Source organism: Astatotilapia calliptera, chromosome 20, assembly GCF_900246225.1.
Source record: "Astatotilapia calliptera chromosome 20, fAstCal1.2, whole genome shotgun sequence".
NCBI lineage: Eukaryota > Metazoa > Chordata > Actinopteri > Cichliformes > Cichlidae > Astatotilapia > Astatotilapia calliptera.
The window spans coordinates 22,472,917-22,493,936 of record NC_039321.1 but is presented as its reverse complement, the minus strand read 5'-3'; the positions used below and the strand labels follow the sequence as shown (position 1 = coordinate 22,493,936).

Below are 21,020 nucleotides of genomic sequence, written 5' to 3'. Positions count from 1 at the left end.
ACCCTGCAGGCCCAAGGATGAGTGGTCCTGTTCATTTCTATGGGCGGTAATATTCTTTGCTGTAAAGTCACAAAGCTCTGTAAAAGGAAAGAACTATGAACTATGAGGAGATGCAATATGACCAGAAAGAACTCAGAGGATGGTCAACAGTCATTATGAACCAATTCTCCTCAAACTCAATGCAAAAGTGTGTAAATGGCCATGATTTTATATCAGCAGTAGATCTCATTCACTTCTGAGGCTTGCCTCAGCTGTCTGGTTTGGAGAGATTTTGCCTGCACAGGTAAGACAGAATCTTGGTGTGGTATGATAAAATCCCAAATTTTCCACAAATGCAATGTTTTGCCTGTATTTCAGTCTGAAATCTCCACTTAATAATACATGACTCCTTCAAGGGAACAAAACATTGTATAATACTGGAAAATACTGGATATGGGTTTCGCCTGTAGAAAATAGAAAATGAATGCTCAAGGGAGCATATTTGGGCATAAAGTTTAGCTCAGAGGAAGAAAGCTGACAAATTTACAGTTTATAAGCCTGATACAGTATATGTTTAGCTTCTAGAACTCTTTATAATAGCTGCTTCTCTGTGGAAAGGCTAATTCAGGTAGCCTATATAATAGAAATTTCTCAAAAAAATCCTCACAAATCTGAAAACAGCCAGATGCTGATGAAAACTGCCAATTTGTCTAAAGGCTCTGTATTCTGTTTACAGTGGTTACAGTCCTAGCTTTAAGTAACTTCACAATCATCATCATGGCAGCTATAAATTGGCAACATATGAAAAATGTAGCAGCAGCAGAGGAACGAGGTGGGCACATCAACCTCGTCTCAAGTTTTATTGGCTCTGTTAAGAATAGCTGGCCAGAGACAGAAAACAGGTAGGAGGAGAAAGACAGACGGCGACACAATATGCATGCGCATGGACACAAACACACTCATACACAGCCTTATGCACTCGCTCCGTCACCTCTCAGAATAAGGTTACATAATTAAAGAGGCTCCATTGTGATGATAAAATGAGAAAATGTTTTAAAATGTGTGTGAAGTGAAAGTGAGACCTGCTTCGGTTACATAACCACAAAAGCACCTATAATTCATCCTCCACCTGTTTGTCCTCCCTGTGAGCCTTTCCTCCACCCCCTCCATACCCCCTTCCCTTCTCTAATTTATTTTTGTTTCCTTCTCCTCCTCCTCCTTTTCATCCCCAACCGTTAATTCATTTCCTTCTTTCCCTCCTCCTCAAGCTTAATTTCTCATATTTTATGTTTTTCTATACTTTGTTCTACTTATCCTTCTCCCTCCTCTCCACCTTTTATTGCTTCTTCGTCTCCTAATCCAATCCAACACTAACAAAAGATCTACATTTGACTGATTTGTCATACATGTTTCACTTCACAGGAGGCTCCAATGTTTAGTGTACATGTTGTATGAAGCGACCAAAAGGGGATGTAAAAAAATAAAAATAAACACACTGACATTTTTCTTTAATCAAGGATTTTCTTTACTATTATTATTATTTTTAGATTAGTCTCAGCCAAACAATTTTATGATGCAATGCGTCATACTCATTTCATCCTATTTTCTCTTCTGAGCTCGCTTCACTTTAATTCACTTCACTTTGTTGGCTTGACAACAGGAAATCTAAATGAAACCAGAGTCTCTGGGACTTGTAGAATTATCCAAAATAACTTATGTGAGAGTCTTACGAAATCTGAAATTTAACAAGAGGACACAAAAAGAAAAAAGAGGCACCTTCTAAAAAGTACTGACGTAATGGAAAGTTTAAGTTTAATATGTGCACAGTGTTTGTCATTTCCACAAGTGCATGTGTGATCATAATGTTTGCTATCACATAGTTTTTCACTTTCTGGCTATTTGTTTATTTCTCAGTTATTTGCTCGCAGTCATATTCCCCTTGCGTGTGTGTGTGTGTGTGTGTGTGTGTGTGTGTGTGTGTGTGTGTGTGTGTGTGTGTGTGTGTGTGTGTGTGTGTGCGTGTGTGTGTGTGTGTGCAGTTGTTCACATGAAATATTAATGCTGGACAGCAGACAGGAGAGAAGGATGAGGTGCAGAAAACAGCAAGAAATTCAGAGACGAAGTAGAAACTGAAGAGGAGATGGAGCTCCAGAGGGAGGAATTAGAATGGAGATGGAGGACAATCGAAAGCTATTCTGAAAATTGCAGGAGGAAAAATGTTTATGTGGGAGGGCTCCTGTGAAATCAGCTTTTTGTTGCCATATAAAAGTCAGGCTGCTCAGGCTCAATGAGAGAGGTGATGCAACCTGTTCACCAAGCAGTGAAACCTGCCCAAAAATCATTACAGAGTGTCTTTGGGGTTCAAGACTTGGTGTTAGGACTGGGCGATATGACCCAAAATTCATATTTCGATGTTCTTTAGCTGGATAGCGATATACGATATGTATCTCGATATTTTTTTAAAGCCATAAAGTGAGGACAAAAAGAGAGTTCTTAGTCAAAGCTGTGTCCCAGGTCTCACACAGGCACTTTTATTAACATACAGCGTAGATGCACATGAAAAAGTTACTCCGAAATAAATTATCAGCATTTATTAAATAATAATGCTCCATAAATAAAATAAAACAATGTTGTTTTTGTGCATAACTGAAAGCTCACAATTGTGCAGTCAAAATGTAAACTAAAAGACGCTGAGCATAATAACAAAGACAGACAGATTTCGCAGCTGCCTGGAGTTTGAAATCCTCTTTGTAACCATGTCTCTGAACAGGTGCCATTTGTGGTCCTTATACACACACAATCCAGTAATATTACGTTGAAGCACAGTACGTATTACTCCGCGAGGCTCCTGACTAAGGCCGTAATCCTGAAAATGCTCCGACAACCATCAAGCGGTGCGGTTTCGTAGCTTATCAACGTCGTACTAAAACATTTTTTGACAGATTGCTGCCCGCCGTGGTCAGGTCATGGTCAGTAAGCACAACCAGGATTCAAACATAAGGCGCACTGTCGATTTTTGAGAAAATGAAAGGATTTTAGGCCGTTGTGTCAACGCGTTGACGCTGTCGAGCCCCACGCACGGGGCGATACGCGGTAACTCATTAACAGAGATTTGCCGTATTAATGCAGTTATGGTGTTAATGTCATTTTAACAAGATTACCTCCACCAGCAGTTGAATAGTAATATCCAAATGTTTTCTTTTTACCGACCAGCTCCTCTTTGATAGCTGCCATGTCCATCTTGTCATTGCCTGCAGGTGAAGCGATGGGGGAGGGGGAGGTGTGTTCAGTGAAGGAGAGAGGCGAGGCAGAGTAACGCAGCGTAGAGACAAAAGTGGACGAAAGAAAGGCAAACTAGCAGCTCCATAAGTATAATTATAACGTAACATAGACTATATCGATATAAACGATATTGTCACGTCTCATATCTCGTATAAAAATATATCGATATATTTAAAAACGCAATATATCGCCCAGTCTTACTTGGTGTGTACAAAAATTAGGTCCAAAAAACAGGTGGGGGGTAGAATTTAAGATGTTTTTATTCTCAAAGAAAATAGAGCGTTGATAGCTGAGTTATGTTGTGTTTGATTTGTAAGGATAAAGTGAGCAAGGAAGTACTTCCATAGCTCAGCAGGTTCTGACGCTACTTTGCAAGTCAACTGAAAGGTCCAGTCAGCTGTCAATCATAACCTGTCTCTGCTGCTCATCGGAGAGTCCGACCTGAGGTTAAGCTGTGTTGCTTCAGCATACTCCCTTATTGAACAGTGAGTACTTCAAGATGATGTTCATGAAGAAGAGGTGGATACATCATGTGGCTCATGTATTTGGATGAAGTACTATGCTCTTCCTATGTCATGATGAGTATGGAATATATAGCATCACTGGTCAGCTGACTGTCCACAAATATGAGACCAAGCCAGTCATAGCAGTGGCATCTATGGTGTGATGGGAGTGATCCAACTTTGCAAAAAAGCTCTTTTTAATCTTGTTCTTATTCCAAAATTGGACTTTCATTTCGACCATCTTCATGTAATTGTGATTTTTTTTATTTATTTGATCTCTTTAATCTTTTTATCTCTTTATTTTTGGGGGTGATGAGGGATTTGATGGGGCGGAAACACCCAAACACATTGTTGTACTCCTCTGCCACAAACTGAAGCCAGTTGCATCAGGCTCAGCAGGGAACCACATGACTAAAGGCTGAGCTGAATTACAGTATATGTGCACACGTTGTGTCACTCTCCCGTTTTCCTCACCCCTCCAGCCCTATGAGCTTCTCTGCTTCCCTTCTTTTCCTTTTCTTCCTCCTTCTGCTTGTCATCCCTCTCTCTTTCTGGTAAGCCTTCAGCTACAGACGCCTCCTCCATTTTGCATTGATGTGAGCTGCGTGTCTACATGCGTGCATTTGTGCTTCTGTGAGGATATGAGTGTATGTGTGCCGCAGTAGAGTGCTGCCTAAAGCGGAAGCCTGTGCTAAGGAAGTGTGCGCTCGAGCAGAACAATGGCATTCTGGGTAAAAATAGCCCTTGCTCTGTTGGAGGGAGAGAAGCAGAGACAGAGGGTGACAGGCAGAGAGGAGAGAGGAAGGAGAAGATACAAGTTTAATGACTGTGTGGTGAAAAGAAAAAAATAGAAACTTCAGGTGCAAATGTGGGAGAAGTAAAACAGGAAAAAGAAAATCATGAAACTGACTAAGAAACTGACAGAAGTGCTTCTGAAGGTTGGGATGTCTTTGTAACAATAAACTAATCGCACTCGGTAGATATAGAGATATTTGACATCGATGTCTTCTGTACAAACTGAATTTCGGGACCAGTAAGAGTGTTGCTAGTGTAACCAGTGTATTATATTAAATCACAGCTCATAACAGAATTCATCAAATGCCTTTAGTCATATTTTGTAGCTGTGGAATGAAAGATGTGGCAATTTTTCGTAACTCATCATTTTACAATATATGCAAAGTTTGGTTATGAATAGCAAGACTAGCCTTGAACCAGCCATGTAAATGTAATAGTCCACACAGACATATAGTAGCAGTACTATGTAGTGGAGAAAGGAGCGACAGAAAATCATGCCGATAGATGATGCAGCTTTGGCCAGAGTCAGAGATAAATACAGTCCTGTGCAAAAATCTTGACCCACATCTCATTTTTTAAATTTTTTTCTTCCAAGGAAACAGACATTCTTGTCATTTTTAAAGTGCCTTTGGATAATATTTCTCCAGCTTTTCTTGAATGTCTTTCAAAGTTTTTCTTTGGACATAGGCTGCTCTTTTACTCATTTTCAGTCCAGTCCTTGTACCTGTCCTTTTTTTTCCAATTTTCAAATCAATTTTATATATACAGAGCCAAGTTACAATAGCAGTCACTTTAAGGATTATAAGTTGAAGCCTGTAAAAGATTACAGAGAAAATTCCTGCAGTCGAATTACTCTCTTTGAGCAAGACAGTAGGAAGGAAAAACTCCCTTTTAACAGGAAGAAACCTTCGGAAGAACAAGGATCAGGGAGGGGCGGCCATCTGCCGTGATCGCCTGGGGGTGAGGGGAGGAAGAAAGGACAAAGACACACTGTGGAAGAGAGCCAGAAGAATGGTGCTTTGTTTGTGAAGCCGCTTAACACTGACCTATGACTTGTTCAAGCATAAAAACTAGCACCAAACCCAACAGACTGAATGGAAGGATGGCTGTTAAGATGACATTTTTATAGAAGGGAAACAAGAACTGGACTGAAAATCAGTATCAACAGGTTTCATGGAGATCCAAATTTCAGTGTTATTAAAGCGGTGTGGGAGCATCTTGACAGCGAACAGAATAAAAGGCATCCGAAGAAGAGCTTTGAATGTCCTTCAAGAAGCCTGAGAACTGAAGACTACTTAAAGAAATGACAAAGAAGTTGCCTAAAAGAATTCAGGCTGTGTTGGAAGAATGAAGGCGATCATACCAAATATTGAGTTACAAGCTCGTTTGAATTACGCCAAGTCTTACTTTAAATGTATGTTTCAATAAATAGCTGCACCTATTTAGAAATGAGTGTAAGCCTGAGAGTTTTGGACAGTACTGTTACTCTCCATCATGAAGGTGCAATTGCTAGACCTCTATTTGGATAAGACAAAGTAAAAGCAATAGTAAGTTACTGCTACAGATTTTCTGCGAATAAAATCCAGTGGCAGGGAAATGCTGCTTGTGACAGGTGGGTATGAATAAAAGGCAAATCCATTTCTTTCCCTATTATTAAGTGCGAAATAGATGGAGTAACTGAAAATAGCAGGAAATGGACTGAAAAAGAGCAGAAAGGTAGACAAGAAAAAAAAAGACGAGAGCTGGAAGGTATAGGACAAAAACAAATCCAGCTATGCTCAACATGCTGTAAAAGGACAGACATTCTGAAAGAGAAGATTCAGAATGTGCTGCAGAATGACACATGAAAAGAAAACAGCAGTGCTCTGCGGCATGAATTAGCACTGATGGAGCATTTTAGTGAGTGTTATTGACAGGAGTAGAAAAGGCCAGATTGTTTGTGCTATATAGGCTAAGTGGGCACCACTGGGAAAACACACACACACAAACTTCCCTGTAATGTCATCTTGAATATACTCTCTCTGAGAAAAGGAGGGAATGAGTTCACTTTAGGGTTGAAAAATGATTCAACCATTTCAGAACCTACAGTACAATGTGGTGCTTCAGGGGATGTACACACACAGAGTTGTGTTTCCATCATGTCAGAGGGCATTACATCGGCTTACATTCATTTGGTGTACTGTACTGTATTCAGAATGTATTCTTCAGGAGTTTAAACCTGAACCCCAATTAAGCTTCATTTATGTTGAGCTTAAAGATTTGACAGTGATACATCTCCTGTATAATCACTGGGATATAAACTCATTTTCAGTTACAGTTAGCATCGAGGCAGCCAATCAGAAGATAACTTCCTCATCAGCTACTTTGTTCAGTTATAATTGCTGAAGGCATTTAAGATATGCCAGTGACAGCGTCTCAAAATATTTTCTTTCTGTAATGCTATGAGTCCCTAATGCGCAAAAAGATTTTCCATCTTCTGATAATCTGTTTCTTTTTTTTTATGCAGAAGCCATGTTGGTGGGAATAGGATATTCAAATGAATTTAAATTTTAGGTTTCATTGAGCGCACATACTTTTTTGATCTTTTTTCCCCCTCATTTTTAAATGACTGATCCAAATTTTTTTAATATTAAGATTTCACGTATCCTAAGCTGCATTATTCAGTCATTTCAAATTAAATGTTGAAATGTGAGTTTTTCTGTGAATTTTATATTGTAAAAGAAGTTTTGGTGACAAATGGCAAAAGATAAATGATTAAAAAGAAAAAAGAAAAACAAACACTTGGATGTAACCTGTTGTCTGTTCAGCTTCTAGTTCCTCTACCATTTAATTGTTTTTCTTACTGTAATTAGCTGGTCATGATAACTGGAGGCTAGCATTTTCAAAACTGTCGGATCAGCTTATATTACTATATTTATTAATGTTGTGAATCCTGTGCCAATTATAGTGCTCACTGCTCGGCCCAAAGCAGCACTGTCACTGTGAAATCTAAGGGAGATGGAGTCTTTTGTGTGACATCTAATCGCAGATAAACTCCCAAAAGGATTCAGAAAAAGACAGGGGATGGAGCAAATACAGGAGGCTTGAGAGCGGGAGAGATCTATTAAAGGCAGAATGAGCCAGAGAATGGAATTTCAGTAGAAAGAGATTTGGTGAGTTTGGTGTAGAGAAAGAGAAAGGACTCGATGGAGGTGAATAAGAATAGAGATGATAGATAAGTGTTGAAGAGGAACAACTGCTTCTGTCAATTATTCATTACATGAGTAATACAGCTGCTCTTCAGCCCCAAACTCCATTAGCTGTCATGGACAGAAACAGACACACTGGCACAGAATAAACAGAAGGTGCTGGTGGCGTTGGTGGGTGGTGAGCTAGATACTGGAGAGATCATCAAAAATACATAATGCATAAGTATTATATATTATGTTGAAATGCAACTGTAAATTTAAAACTAACCCTCTTCTCAGTTTTATGCCTTAGACCTCACTCCTGTAGTATTGCTGTGCTGCTAACTCTATTAGTCAGTGTTAGCATAGGACAAAACACTTTATAATGTGTTACACCTCATTTATGTGTTGTACAGGTAGATAATTTATTGTTTTTAGTCACTCTCATCATTTCTTGCCACTGATGACTGTTAATTTTATCTTGAACTCTAAGAAAAAACCCTCTGAATGCTCATGGGGTAGAATTCACCATTAGCAACTAGCTAATTGGAGCAGTTAGCAATAGGCCGCACGACACTACAACACCACTTAGTGCTACTTCTTTGTGTTGTATGTTGCATTCTATTGTGTTTCATATTGATCTGATGTTATACGTTTGTTTCTTCTGTTACACTATGAAGCACGCCGGTGTATTTATGGAACAGACACAATAGCAGACACGGGAGAAACAAACTAAGGTTTAAAAAAAAGCTAGTCGTTTATTTGACTGAAAAAACGTGAAGACAAAACAAGGCAAGGCGAATAGGGGCAAGATCTAAACTAAAAACTAAACTGGGAAAACTAAACTATGAAAAAAAAGACATAAGGCATGAACATGGAACTGAAGAGGAACATGCAAACATAAATGTGAAAAAAGTCTGAACATGAACATGAACCTGAACCTGAGTAGTAGCAAAAACTCTGTGGACTGACGAGACATGACATGAAGATAAACAGGCGACCCGACGAAGAACAGAAGGAGACTTAACTAGACTCTAACACTGGACTCTTCACAATAAAACAGGAAACATGGAGAGATGTAGACATGACACACGAGCTTGACAATATGGACACAACACAGACATGAAACACGTGACACACTGGACAGGAAACATGACACATAAACAAGGAGACAAAGATGAAACAAAAACCAGAATAAAACTTAACTAAATCCTAACTATTAATAACACAAGAACCTATTATCACAAACTTAACATAAGAAAATCTAAAATACAAAATAGCCTCAAAACGTCACAGACCCAGCCCCTGACACTTTGTGATTCTTCTGTCTATAAAAAGTGCTACATGAGTACATTTTATTTATGTAGAAGCTAAAGAGGCAGATAAAATCCTTTGCAGTTGATAGACTCACACAGACACATAACGGGTATGGCAGTCTATTCTCCCTGCAGCACGGACTACACTGCCCATGAGGCTACATTCTTTAGGACTATTTCTGTAACATTCTGCCTATTGCCTTCATATTAAATAATTTAAAAAAAAATATTTCTTCACATCATTATGAGACGTGAGATTGAGACACAGGCATTTCAGCCTCTTAATGCGTGTTTTGTTTGGGTTTTCACCGGCACGGAATTACCAAAAATAGAGAGAGCATAGCCTGACATATGAAACAGGAAAAGACCGCCGTGCAATCCCTTTATTTCAGCAAAGTAACTGTATTCAGAATACCACCTTTTTAAACAGTAACTGTAATGGAATACGGTTACTCATATTTTGTATTTTAAATACGTAACGGTAGTACATGTATTCCGTTACTCCCCAACACTGCATTTAAACAACAGAAGTTGACCTAAAGTGCTTTAGACAGGTACATTTACATTTCGGGTCTCCAAAAACTCCAGTTTTAAAACACAGAATAAGATGAAAGGTGTTTTGTTTTATTAAATAATTAATGTGAAATTAAAAATCATAGTGATTTAGTGGTCATTAAAATGTGTTCAGCATTTACAAATTGTTGATAATTCGTCTCATAAATCATGACACACTGCTCTCTCCTATTTAAGCTGCCTTTATAGTATCAGCATCTGTATTGGTATTGACAAAACAGTTTTTGTATTTACTTACAATACCAACATTTGCACTACTGTACTTCACTACTAAGAAGAAGGGAATAACAAACTAATATTCACCAGGTGGATAAATGAAAAACTGTTGCAGCAAGCAAATTTGTAAATACCTCTTTGTCATATTATCTTGAAAGGTGATGAGTTTCTAATAAAATGTTGCGTCTCTGGAGTAATGTTTATGATATTGTGAATTTTCGAAATATATTTGTATGCTACTAGTTTGGCTTTGTCAGAATGAAGAAGACCAAATTACGAGGTAGATTAAGTACACTGTTGTGCACCAAGTCTTTCATTTTTTGCCACTCAGGCTCACAGTGTGTGAAATCGAGTAGAGTTGATCTGATGAAACAGGGAGTAGCTGTTAGAGCGACTTGGCCTTTTAGAAACGTGCATCAGCTCAGTTTAGCCGCTACACCTCTGACAGCTCTGTCTGGAAATAAGATTTTCAGTGTACACAGTACGTGAGTGTATGTGTGTGTGAGGCTGTTGCTGTAGTTTGCTATTTAAGTGAATGCTGAGTTGAAAGTTAAGAATATTAACCAGGTTATGAATGTGAAACAATATTAGTTAATCCACATAAAGCGATCTTTGGTGCAGTAAGGCTAAGGTTGTATCACAATTACACACAAAACAAATTACATGTTTGTCTTTTTGTCTTCTCTCTGTTTCAGAAAAAAGAGTGGTTATGTCTCAACTGCCAGACGCAGCGGCTGATGTCTGGAGAAGGTCTTGATGAGCCTCCACTTCCTGTTCCTCATCCGTCTCCCAAGCACCAACCCACGGGCTCGCCTCGACACCAGACACCAATCAGTCAGCAAAGTCCCCTCCACAAACCTACCACCCAGCAAGGGACCAAGCCAGGCCAGCCCCAAACACAGAGCCAGAAGCCACAGGCGGGAAGTGTCGTTAGCAGCCCGTTTGCACCCGCAGCTGCCAAACAGCCAACTGAGACCAAGACTACAGCACCATCCACGACACCAGTAACAACCACTGAGATCGAGAAACAGCCAAAACCATCAGAGGAAAAGCTCAAGACTGAGCCCGAGAACCAAACTTCCAAAGAGACCAAGCCCTCCCAGAAGAAAGGAGAGCAGATCACACCGATCAAGGACATTAAGAAGTCCAGGCACTATGATGTAAGTCTGATTTTTGCATGTCACCAATTTATGTGTTAAACTAAGGAAAATGACCAAAAAGTGAACACAAATGATTTTTGAGTTTTTTAAATGTGTCCAATATCACATTCAAATGTGAACTATGCAAAAAGACACAAAGAAAATGCAAAAGTCATCGTGCAGTTGTACAGAAATATGTGGATACAGACTTAGAGCCAGGAGGGTTTTGAGGCATGTCTGTCTACACTGAAACTGATTTCCTCCAAAATTTCAGGATGTATCGCCATTAGAGAGACATGCCAGGATAGACTTAGCAAGACACTCGGGCCATGGAAGTGATGAATTTTGATTTGACTGTTCGGACTGAGGTTGCAGTGAATAAAAGCAGACCTGCATTTGAGTTATGACCATTTATTTATTTTACCCCAGGCAAAACTGAGAAATAGCAACTTCCACAGGGCATTAGGCTACTTTTGGCTCTGATTTGACACTATATTTATAAAATTGAACTCAGTTTACATGTAATCAAGAATGTAAAAAAACAGATCTGGGTCGCATATAAGTAAAAACTGACTTTTGAGGTATGGTCCAGCTTCACATTTATGTTTTTGGTTTTTTTTTGGTTTTTTTAAATCAAACTCGCGCTCTGGTTCCGACCTGCAGAGCTTTAGCAGAGGATTTCTCCATGCTGCTCATTTTTGTGGCACTAAAGCTAGAGTTTAAAAAAGGCCAAAGTTCCTTTGACCTTGTCCTTCGCACAGAAAAACTGCTAGGTATAGTTATCTAAAGGTTTTTCACATTAACTAGAGACTATGTTGGTTTACTGTAGATGGCCTACAGCATCTTGTGCAGCTGTGTCACTCACATCCATGCTTTTATGCTTGTTGCATTGCTATTGTTCATGAATGCAGCTAAACAACTAATAACTTCTATAAGCTGATTCTCCATATTCACATAGTCATGGGAGAAGGGTCAGGGTTGGGATTACTTTTAGCCTTTCTGGATACAAACTCAGTGTGTGTGGGTGTGTGTGTTTGCGTTTTACACCACATGTATGCTTCAGACTGACTTGAGAAGTTTTTAATTGTCTGCCCTTCCAGCCTCCATGCAGCCACGTGATGCTTCTTTTCTTTATGTATTCAATACTTATTCCCTCCATAATTCCACTTTATTACACATAACTTGATTTAAATACTTATTTGTTTTGATTTCGTTGTATGTGCGGATTACCTGGATTGCTGCCTACATCTGGTGAAAATTTCATGTCAATAGCCCCATTAGAAATGTTTTTCCTGAGAAAAATGTTGACACATTCAATACTTATTTTTTCCAATGTAAACATTATATAATGTTTTTTTCTGAGTTTCAGTTACTTACTTCAGATAAGTAAATCTGAACTTCTTATTTTACCACTATTAATTTGGATCCTTTGCTACATGTTTCTTGTTTTTAAATATTCAAAAGAAATCTTTTTTTTAAATTTGGTCTCTGATCCATAAATACAACTTATGGTTGTTTTGTTCTTCTTTTTTTTTTAAAGAGGAGTCAAAATGCTAAAGCTTTGTAATGAGCCTTCTGATTTATGATACATATTTTATTTGCAGTCATATTTGATCACTTCTAAAATGGGAATGTTCATTATTATTATTATTATTATTATTATTATTATTATTATTATTATTATTATTATTATTATTGTAAAATAATAAAATACATCAGTTTTGACTCTGCACTTATTTACAGAGGGATGAGATACTTGCCTTGTCTCATTTTCCCACACTCTATTAAGATGATATTGTCACTAAAAGTGACTAGTGCCCATGATGTGTCATATTTTTTGTACTGTATCTCTTGCTCGGTTAATATGGCTTTTGTGCTGCCCATGCAAAGCTTATTTAATGTTTTCAGTTCTTGTACAAAATGTCCCTATATATTTCTATTCAGACTGGTGCTTATACATATACATTTACTTGCAACACTGACATGATAATCACTTTGTTTGCAGATATGGGTACTTTACATGGCAAAATAACTGTTGCATAGATGTAATAATAGGTAATTCTAAGCTAAATCGGTTCCATTTTCCTCAAGTGTTGGACGTCCATATTGATTTGGAAAGTATGTCATTGATTCCCATTTCACAGTATGCTGAGGCTGCAAGTGGCAGCAAGGCATTGGATTACCTTGGGGAGAGATAGAGATTGAAGAACAAAGACAGCAGGAAGAACCTTTTCTTGCTGTTCCAATTCTTCTAAAAATTGGCATGTCATGAATCTGTAAAATCTCCAAGCCCTTAGTTCATGTAGCACTCTTGTGGTCATTTTTAAGGTAGCGCTGGACTTTATCATCTGAAGAGCTGCTAAGTAATTAAATTATACAGAGCTCAAAGTAAAGATGCATTATAACCACCTTAAGAGCTTTTCATGATTTTTACCAGTTTTCCATCCTTTTCTCCATCTCCCCAATCATTTACCAGGTTGGTTCCTTTGAGATTATAAATGACTGTTATTAAGAGCCATTGATGAATGAGTTTTCATTTGTTCAGATATTAAAGTCAGCTATACAATCTTACTTTGAGCTCATCATCAAAAGGAAAAAACATGAAAAACATAGTTTGACTAACCTCTTTCCATCAATGGCTCAACATACCTAACAATTATAAGTCACATTAAGATTATTGCATAATAATGTTATTTGTCTTGAGACAAATGAATAAATCAGATCAGATTCAAAGATGTAGAGTAAAATTCAAGTGTTTTGACTCAATTCTCAATTTTTATTACATATTTAGCTATTTAAATTAAGTTATATTTAAGTTGTTTTTATTTAGGATTTAGTGTTAGACATGTTAGCTACGTGTTAGCTAATGCTAGTGAACCTGATAGTAATATATTTTTGTTTGTTTGTTTTTTCTTTAGATTCAAAATGAGTATGCGCAAACCTATTTGTGTTATATGAATGTAAAGTTTCTAAATATGTAATGACTGATATTTATTTTACCATTGAGTCTCTTTTTATTTGTTTTTACTTGTTTTCAGTACATGTTCTCTTTTCTATTTATATTTCCAACCTGGGATGAAGAAAGTATTCTGATTCTGAATAATTCTAATAGGCATTGTGTCCCTTAAATTATAAGACATGAGTAGCATGTAGTAATAAATAAATCTCTTTTAGACTGATTTAAACTAAAGCATTCCATTTCAGCCCACTGGCTTAAAACTAAGTTTAATGGAAAAACATAAAATGTCTTCATGGTGATTTAGTGATCTCGTGAATGAAATCCAGTTGATATGAAATCAGTTTCATTAATTTTTATTTTTATTTTTTATATTTTTTTATTTTTTCTTTTATTTACAAGACAATGAAAGTTGAAAACTGCAGTTTTGGCGTACAGGTTCAAGCATCATAATGATATTTTTAATATAAACTGAAACCATACCATATTATGGCTATCATACAAATAGGACTATTATATATTACTGCAAATTTCTAAATAAGAAATACCATTTTTAAAACTCGTATTTATTTGTAATTTAAAAAAGTATGAATTTTGCATCTAAAATCAGAAAGTGATTTTAAGTGGGCTTAATTTTTATGCAGATTGGTATTATTGACCAGTTTCAACACATTGTAAAATTGATATAAATTATCATTAAAACTAAAAACCTTAGCTCCCCCAAGTCTAATCCATTTGTTTTTCTTTTTTCTTTTCTCTGTAGGATACAAAAAACAACAGCACCCACGACTTGTCACGCAGCCCTCAGAGTCTCAGTGACACTGGCTACTCATCTGATGGTATCTCCAGCTCCCACAGTGAAATCACAGGTCTAATCCAGGAAGAAGAGATGAAGCTGAGTGAAAGGGGAATCAGCAGCCGGGGCTCCCCACCAAGTCCCTCTGAAATCACCAAGCTGGAAAGCTCCATGAGGCCATTACTAGAGAAGAGCTTCTCTGAAGAGAAGGCAGACAGAAGGGGGAGGAAGCACAGAGACAGAGATTTGGATGACAGAGGGAAGCAACGCCCACGTTCTCTGTCAATCCCGCCAGATGCATATGACTCTGATGAGGAGCTGGAAGATATACTTGAGGAAGAAGAAGATGGGGGAGACTGGGAGGGTAAGCGAAAGGAAGGGAAAGAGGAGAAGAAGGAGAAGAAAAAGAAAGAAAAGGAAGCTGAGCCCACAGAGATGACCGATGAGGAGTTCATGAGGAGACAAATAATGGAGATGAGTGCTGATGAAGACAATGAGGAGGAGGAGGAAGAGATGGAGGAAGATGAAGATGAGGAAGACGAAGGATATGGCTACCAGAAACCCAAGAAAAGCCACCATAAGCACATAATCTCTGACTCAGGGAAAGAAAAGAGACGCCTTCAGCACCATTCCAGTAGTTTTGAGGAGGAGACTAAGAGCTCTACTGATGTCTATAAAGGCTCACTAGAAGAGGGTGAGGAAGATGTGATGGCATCGCAAGGAGGTCTGAGGCGCTTCAAAACAATTGAACTCAATAACACCAATAGCTACAGTCGAGACATCGAGCTGAGCAATGAAAACGACTTAAGCCTTGATCGGGAACCAGAGCTAGAGATGGAGAGTCTGACAGGATCTCCTGAGGAACGTTCTCGTGGTGACTACTCCTCGACTCTGCCACCCACTTCATCCTCATATGGCTCTGGACAATCTCCTACGTCCATCTCATCAATGGAGGAAGATAGTGACAGTAGCCCCAGTAGGAGGCAAAGACTGGAGGAGGCTAAGCAGCAGAGGAAAGCACGCCACCGCTCTCATGGCCCTCTCCTTCCTACCATTGAAGATTCTTCAGAAGAGGATGAACTCAGAGAGGAAGAGGAACTTCTGAGAGAACAGGAAAAGATGAGAGAAGTGGAACAGCAGAGAATTAGAAGTACAGCAAGAAAGACCAAGAGAGATAAAGAGGAGCTGAGGGCTCAGAGGCGCAGAGAAAGATCGAAGACCCCACCTAGCAATCTGTCACCTATTGAGGATGCGTCTCCAACAGAAGAGCTGAGACAAGCAGCAGAAATGGAAGAGCTTCATCGTTCCTCTGCTTCTGAATATTCGCCTCAAAGTCTTGACTCAGAGGCAGAGGGATATGAGTCCAAACTTTACAAGTCAGGAAGTGAGTATAATCTGCCAACCTTCATGTCACTCTATTCCCCGATAGAGAAAACAACTGCAACCACCACCACAGCACCATCTTCAACTTCCAAACCTCTGAAGAGTGCTGAGGAGGTCTATGAGGAGATGATGAGAAAGGCAGAAATGCTTCAAAAGCAGCAGAAACAACAACAGCAACAACAGCAACATGGAAGACATGGGCAGTACTATGAGGAGGACATTAATGGGCAAAGTTATGATGATGAGTATGAATATGAGCAAGATCAAACAGGATATGACAATGAGGCAGCAGAGACAGAAACTGATATTTATGAGGAGATTAGACAAACATCTCAGAACATTACCAAGATGCAACAGGCCACAGATGAGCAAGTAGAGATTGAAATTGAGAGCTCTTACCCAGATAAACAGCTCTTAGATACAGGCTCAGCCTTTGCTAAGCTACTAGAGCAAAGTAATGCTCTCCTTACACCAGGTACCAGTCCCACCCAGATCTCAGCTCCTGTGTCCTTTGCTGAGACTGCAGGGCGAATCCCTGATGTCAGAGTAACACAGCACTATTCTGCAAAGGATGGACACAAAGATAGACTCAAAACCCAAGCAGGAAAGAATGGAATAACTCCAACAGTGGCAGCAACCACTATTGCAGCATATGGTGTTTATGCTAGAGATGCAGTAACTATTTCTCAGACTGGTTCAAGCCATACTGTTACGTCCACTCAGTCTGAAATAGGTCGCAGGCATATGGGTAGTACATCCGCATCTTCAGCTACAGTCTCAAGCGTATGCAGCAAGATTGCAGAGATTACCCAAGCCTACAGTCAAAGAGAAGTCATTACCAGAAGGGTAGGGGAGACCAGGGGGATCCAAGTGCGAGACAGCTCAACATCTTCTATTGAGAGAATTATTGAGCCCCGTTCTCCCAAGTATACTACTTATTACAGAAGCACCAGTCCTCCTCTTTCACCATCACCACCACCACCGCAGAGTCCCACTCGCTCTCCTTCAAGAAGAGCTACAGCTGAGTTCTCTACACAGACTTTCAGTTCAGCATTGAGAATGGAGTCAGCAGGCTCTGGTCCTACTTCACCAGTAATGGCTCAGGGAACCCAAACATCACATCGATCAGTTTCCCCTAGGCTCTATCGACAGCAATCCTCTCAGGATGCCCCATACTCCCCTCCTTCAAGCCCAGCTAGGCCAACGACAGTCAATACTGCAACTTCCCCGCTGTCTTCTCCTACCCGATTTAGCCGCCAATCAACATTTGATACTTACTCTCCATGTGGCAGCCCTCCAGACACACCGCCTTACCACCACTCTCCTACACGGAGCTTTTATCGTACACAAAGAGTGGAGAAAGTAAATGTTGGAACAAGCATGGTCACCACAGCCAGCATATACACCAGAGGGTCTGTTTCAATGGATAATATCTCCCTCTGTAGGATATCTACAGTCCCAGGGACTTCGAGGGTAGAGCAGGGCCATATGATTCATGGTGGAAGTGTTGTGGACCTTAGAACAGCTACTAAACCAGCTCCTATTATTATGACTGACCAAGGAATGGATCTCACCTCCTTAGCCACAGAAAGCAGAAAATACCATGGTGGACCAGAGGGTAGCAGACATTCAACGATTGTACAGCCACTGATTATGAACTTGAACACACAGGAAACCACCACACCAACCACTGTGAGTGTCACCGTAGCTGCTTCAATGTTCATGACCCAGCCAAAACAACCAACAGTTTATGGTGATCCACATCAAAACCGAGTGGATCTGGGACAAGGCATGGGTTCAGCAGTTTGTCTCTCCCAGAATAAACCAGTTTCACCTCCAACTGACCCATCAATACCAAAAATTGATGCCAAACTGGAAGACCTCAGTATACAACAGAGAGAGCTTCAAAAACAACAAGAGAAGCTGCAGAAACAACAAGAGCTCCTGGAACAACAGTTGCAACACCACCATCAGATGCAACAACAGCAGCAACAGGCATCTGTTTTAGCCAGGTACAACCTTACTGGCCCAATCTCACCTTTACTGAAAAAAGATTTGCTCGTCAGTCAGACAACCACTGCTTCAGCTGTGGTCAGTGCTGTATCACCAATCATTAACCCTGAACTGTATGGCGCTGGTCCAGTTGAACTCAAGGGAAAGCCCAGTCCTCCTGGTTTGATATCAGGGGGTAAATCGCCACATAGTATGGTTGTACAAATGGATGGGGGGCCAGACCCAGCCAGGGCTGTGACTCAGCTCGTCAAGGTAGAAGAAGGACAGGATGCTGTAGATCTGACAGGAGGCCAAATTAAGCCTGACAACCAACCAGCTTGCTGTGATATTGTTTATCGACTTCCATTTGGTGGAACCTGTGTTGGTGCTCCTGAGAAAGAAGGCATAAGGCCTCCATCTGCCCCACCTCTCACCTATGAGTCTGACCAAGAAAGACAACCTGGAAGGTACCATGAGTATCCAATGGATGGGCGTAAGGCCTACACGTTACCTTTTCCTGGTAGGCTCCAGCCTTCGATGTCTGATACAAACCTTGCTGAAGCTGGGTTACAGTCTTACCATTCTAAAGTGGAACCACATCTCCAAGCTTCAGGAGAACTTGCCATGGATCTAACTGCTATGAAACAGGGCTATGGAGGATATGTGGGGATGCAGTATGGTTCCTATACAGATTTACGGCATGGAGGAGACATTGCAGCACAAACACTGCCTATCAGAAGATACAATTCCCTGTCCAACATCAGTTCAGATTATGGCTATTCTGCGCGTGACATTGCTAACTTCCAAGAAGCTAACTTGGCTCAGTACAGTGCCACAACTGCAAGGGAGATTAGCCGAATGTGTGCAGCACTCAATTCCATGGATCGCTATGGAAGCAACCCAGACTTGATGCAGTTTGGCAGTTTGAGCAGAGGTACTGGGCCCATGGCCTCCAGACTTGCAGCTGGTCTTGGCATTAGGCAAAACCTTCTCTTTGGATTAGATGGGAAGCCAATCTCTCACAGTCAAGCATTAACTAATCTTATCAATGCCAGGCAGGCGAGTCTAAGAGCCATGTACCCCGCTGCTATTAGATCCTCAGATGGGATGATCTACTCAACTATTCAGACCCCCATTGCTTCTACACTTCCCATCACAACCCAGCCTGCCTCTGTTCTTCGACCACTAATAAGAGGAGTCTACAGGCCATACCTCTCTGCCAACATGACACCAGTGCCCCTATCTAGTCTTAGCAGGCTACCAATGAGCCCCAGAATGCCCTTATCTGGACAAGCTGCAGTCCGTTATCCAGCACCAGGCCTTCTCCAAACAACATCAGCCACTGACATAAGTGCTGCTGCCACAACAACCTCAGCAACTGCAGGGGCCCTAGTGGGTGTTCCCATGACAACTAGCTCAGTGGTCCAGGATGAACCAGTTTACCTTGGCAAAGGTGCGACAGTGTCCTCTTTATCAGCAGAGGTCACCTCAGTGCAAGGAACAGTTGTCATACCAGCTGATCAGCAGCAGCAGCCAATAAACCTGTCCCAGGCACACCTGAGTAGCCAACAACAGAAACAAGTAACAACTGTTCAGCAGCCACAACAGCCTGCCCCTGCTGCACATGCTTACCCACTTTCAGGTCCTGCACAAACACATGGTTACACCCAACCTCCAGCAGTCCTGTCTGCCCCTACTGCTGGCTTACCAATTCCAGGTGGTCTTCCTCCTTTCCCTCCACCAGGTGCCATACACAAAGAGGGTGAAACTGAGGCAGAGAGACTGCACCGCCAGCAGGAGCAGCTTCTGCAGATGGAGAGAGAGCGGGTGGAGCTGGAGAAACTCAGGCAATTGCGCCTGCAAGAAGAGCTGGAAAGGGAAAGGTTAGAGCTGAAGTTGCACAGAGAGAAGGAGCAGATGCTGGTGCAGAGAGAGTTACAGGAGCTGCAGAACATCAAGGAACAGGTAGAGGGAGAAGCAGGAGGTGGAATGCAGAGTTTGATCCTTAATGTCTTGTTTGATGTTGTGTGGTTATTGTGTTTGGATTGGATATTGGGGGTTTTTTTTGGTTTAGTTTTGTGGTGGTGTTATTTGTGGTGTATTTGGTTGAGTTATCTTTTTTTAATCCCATTTAAAATGCTTTTATTCAGTGTTTCAGTATTGTGCCTACTTAACAAGACACATTAAAAACAGCTAATTTTTTATACAGTATATTGTCTTTCAATGTCTGTCTCTTAGCAGTTCTTCTAAAAAGTATATTAAACAAGCATTTTCAGTTAATCAGATACATTAAGTCCATAAGATATTTCTTTAAAATGTAGTGCTAAAATTCTGTTCAAAAGTGATGACTTTTTTTCTGAATAAATATTTTTATGCAGCCTTAGTTATAAATGATGAGTTTGCATGCTGTGTTTGTTTGGGCTTTTTAAAATTTTGCACATGATGTTTGCGTGTCTGTTTGATGTCTGTTGTATGTGTGTTTCAAAAGGATACCTGTTTATAAAGTCTCATGTTTCATTTATTACTTTGATTTTTAGGCCAAAAAAGTGGTTTAAATGTTCCATTCAGCGGACTAATTTGCATAAAATCATAAAAATCAAGCAAAATAAACCAAAATATATTGCAAAACTATCGAAAATCAGTCACACATGTTGGTTATAATATATTGCTTTCTGAGCTCTTGGCCTTGCAATGATGTTTTCACAGTAAACCTGAGGGCTAATGTGACAATTTTCTTCTTTTTTAATAGAACAAGCAGTTGAAAATCTTTCAACTTAAGTCTGTTAAACAGGTGTGGAAGTCTTCCTTAATGAGAATAAACTAGAACTGGAATGTTTAAAATGCATCTCATAATTTACAGTGCAAGCAAAAACCCCTAACTGCTTATTTGCATCAGCCTGTCATTTTAGCAGTAAAAGAAATG

The 21,020-nt window shown here is 40.0% G+C and overlaps 1 protein-coding gene across 6 annotated transcripts in view; it reads left to right on the top strand.

Moving 5' to 3' along the window:
• The window catches only part of bsna (bassoon presynaptic cytomatrix protein a), a 132,769-nt gene that overhangs the window by 75,183 nt on the left and 36,566 nt on the right, over positions 1 to 21,020 (top strand). For all 6 annotated transcript variants that reach the window (XM_026154698.1, XM_026154697.1, XM_026154693.1 and 3 more), the window contains exons 3-4: positions 10,527 to 10,991; positions 14,690 to 20,062. In XM_026154698.1, coding sequence (XP_026010483.1) covers positions 10,527 to 10,991; positions 14,690 to 20,062 — 5,838 coding nt within the window. The remainder of the gene's footprint in view (positions 1 to 10,526; positions 10,992 to 14,689; positions 20,063 to 21,020) is intronic.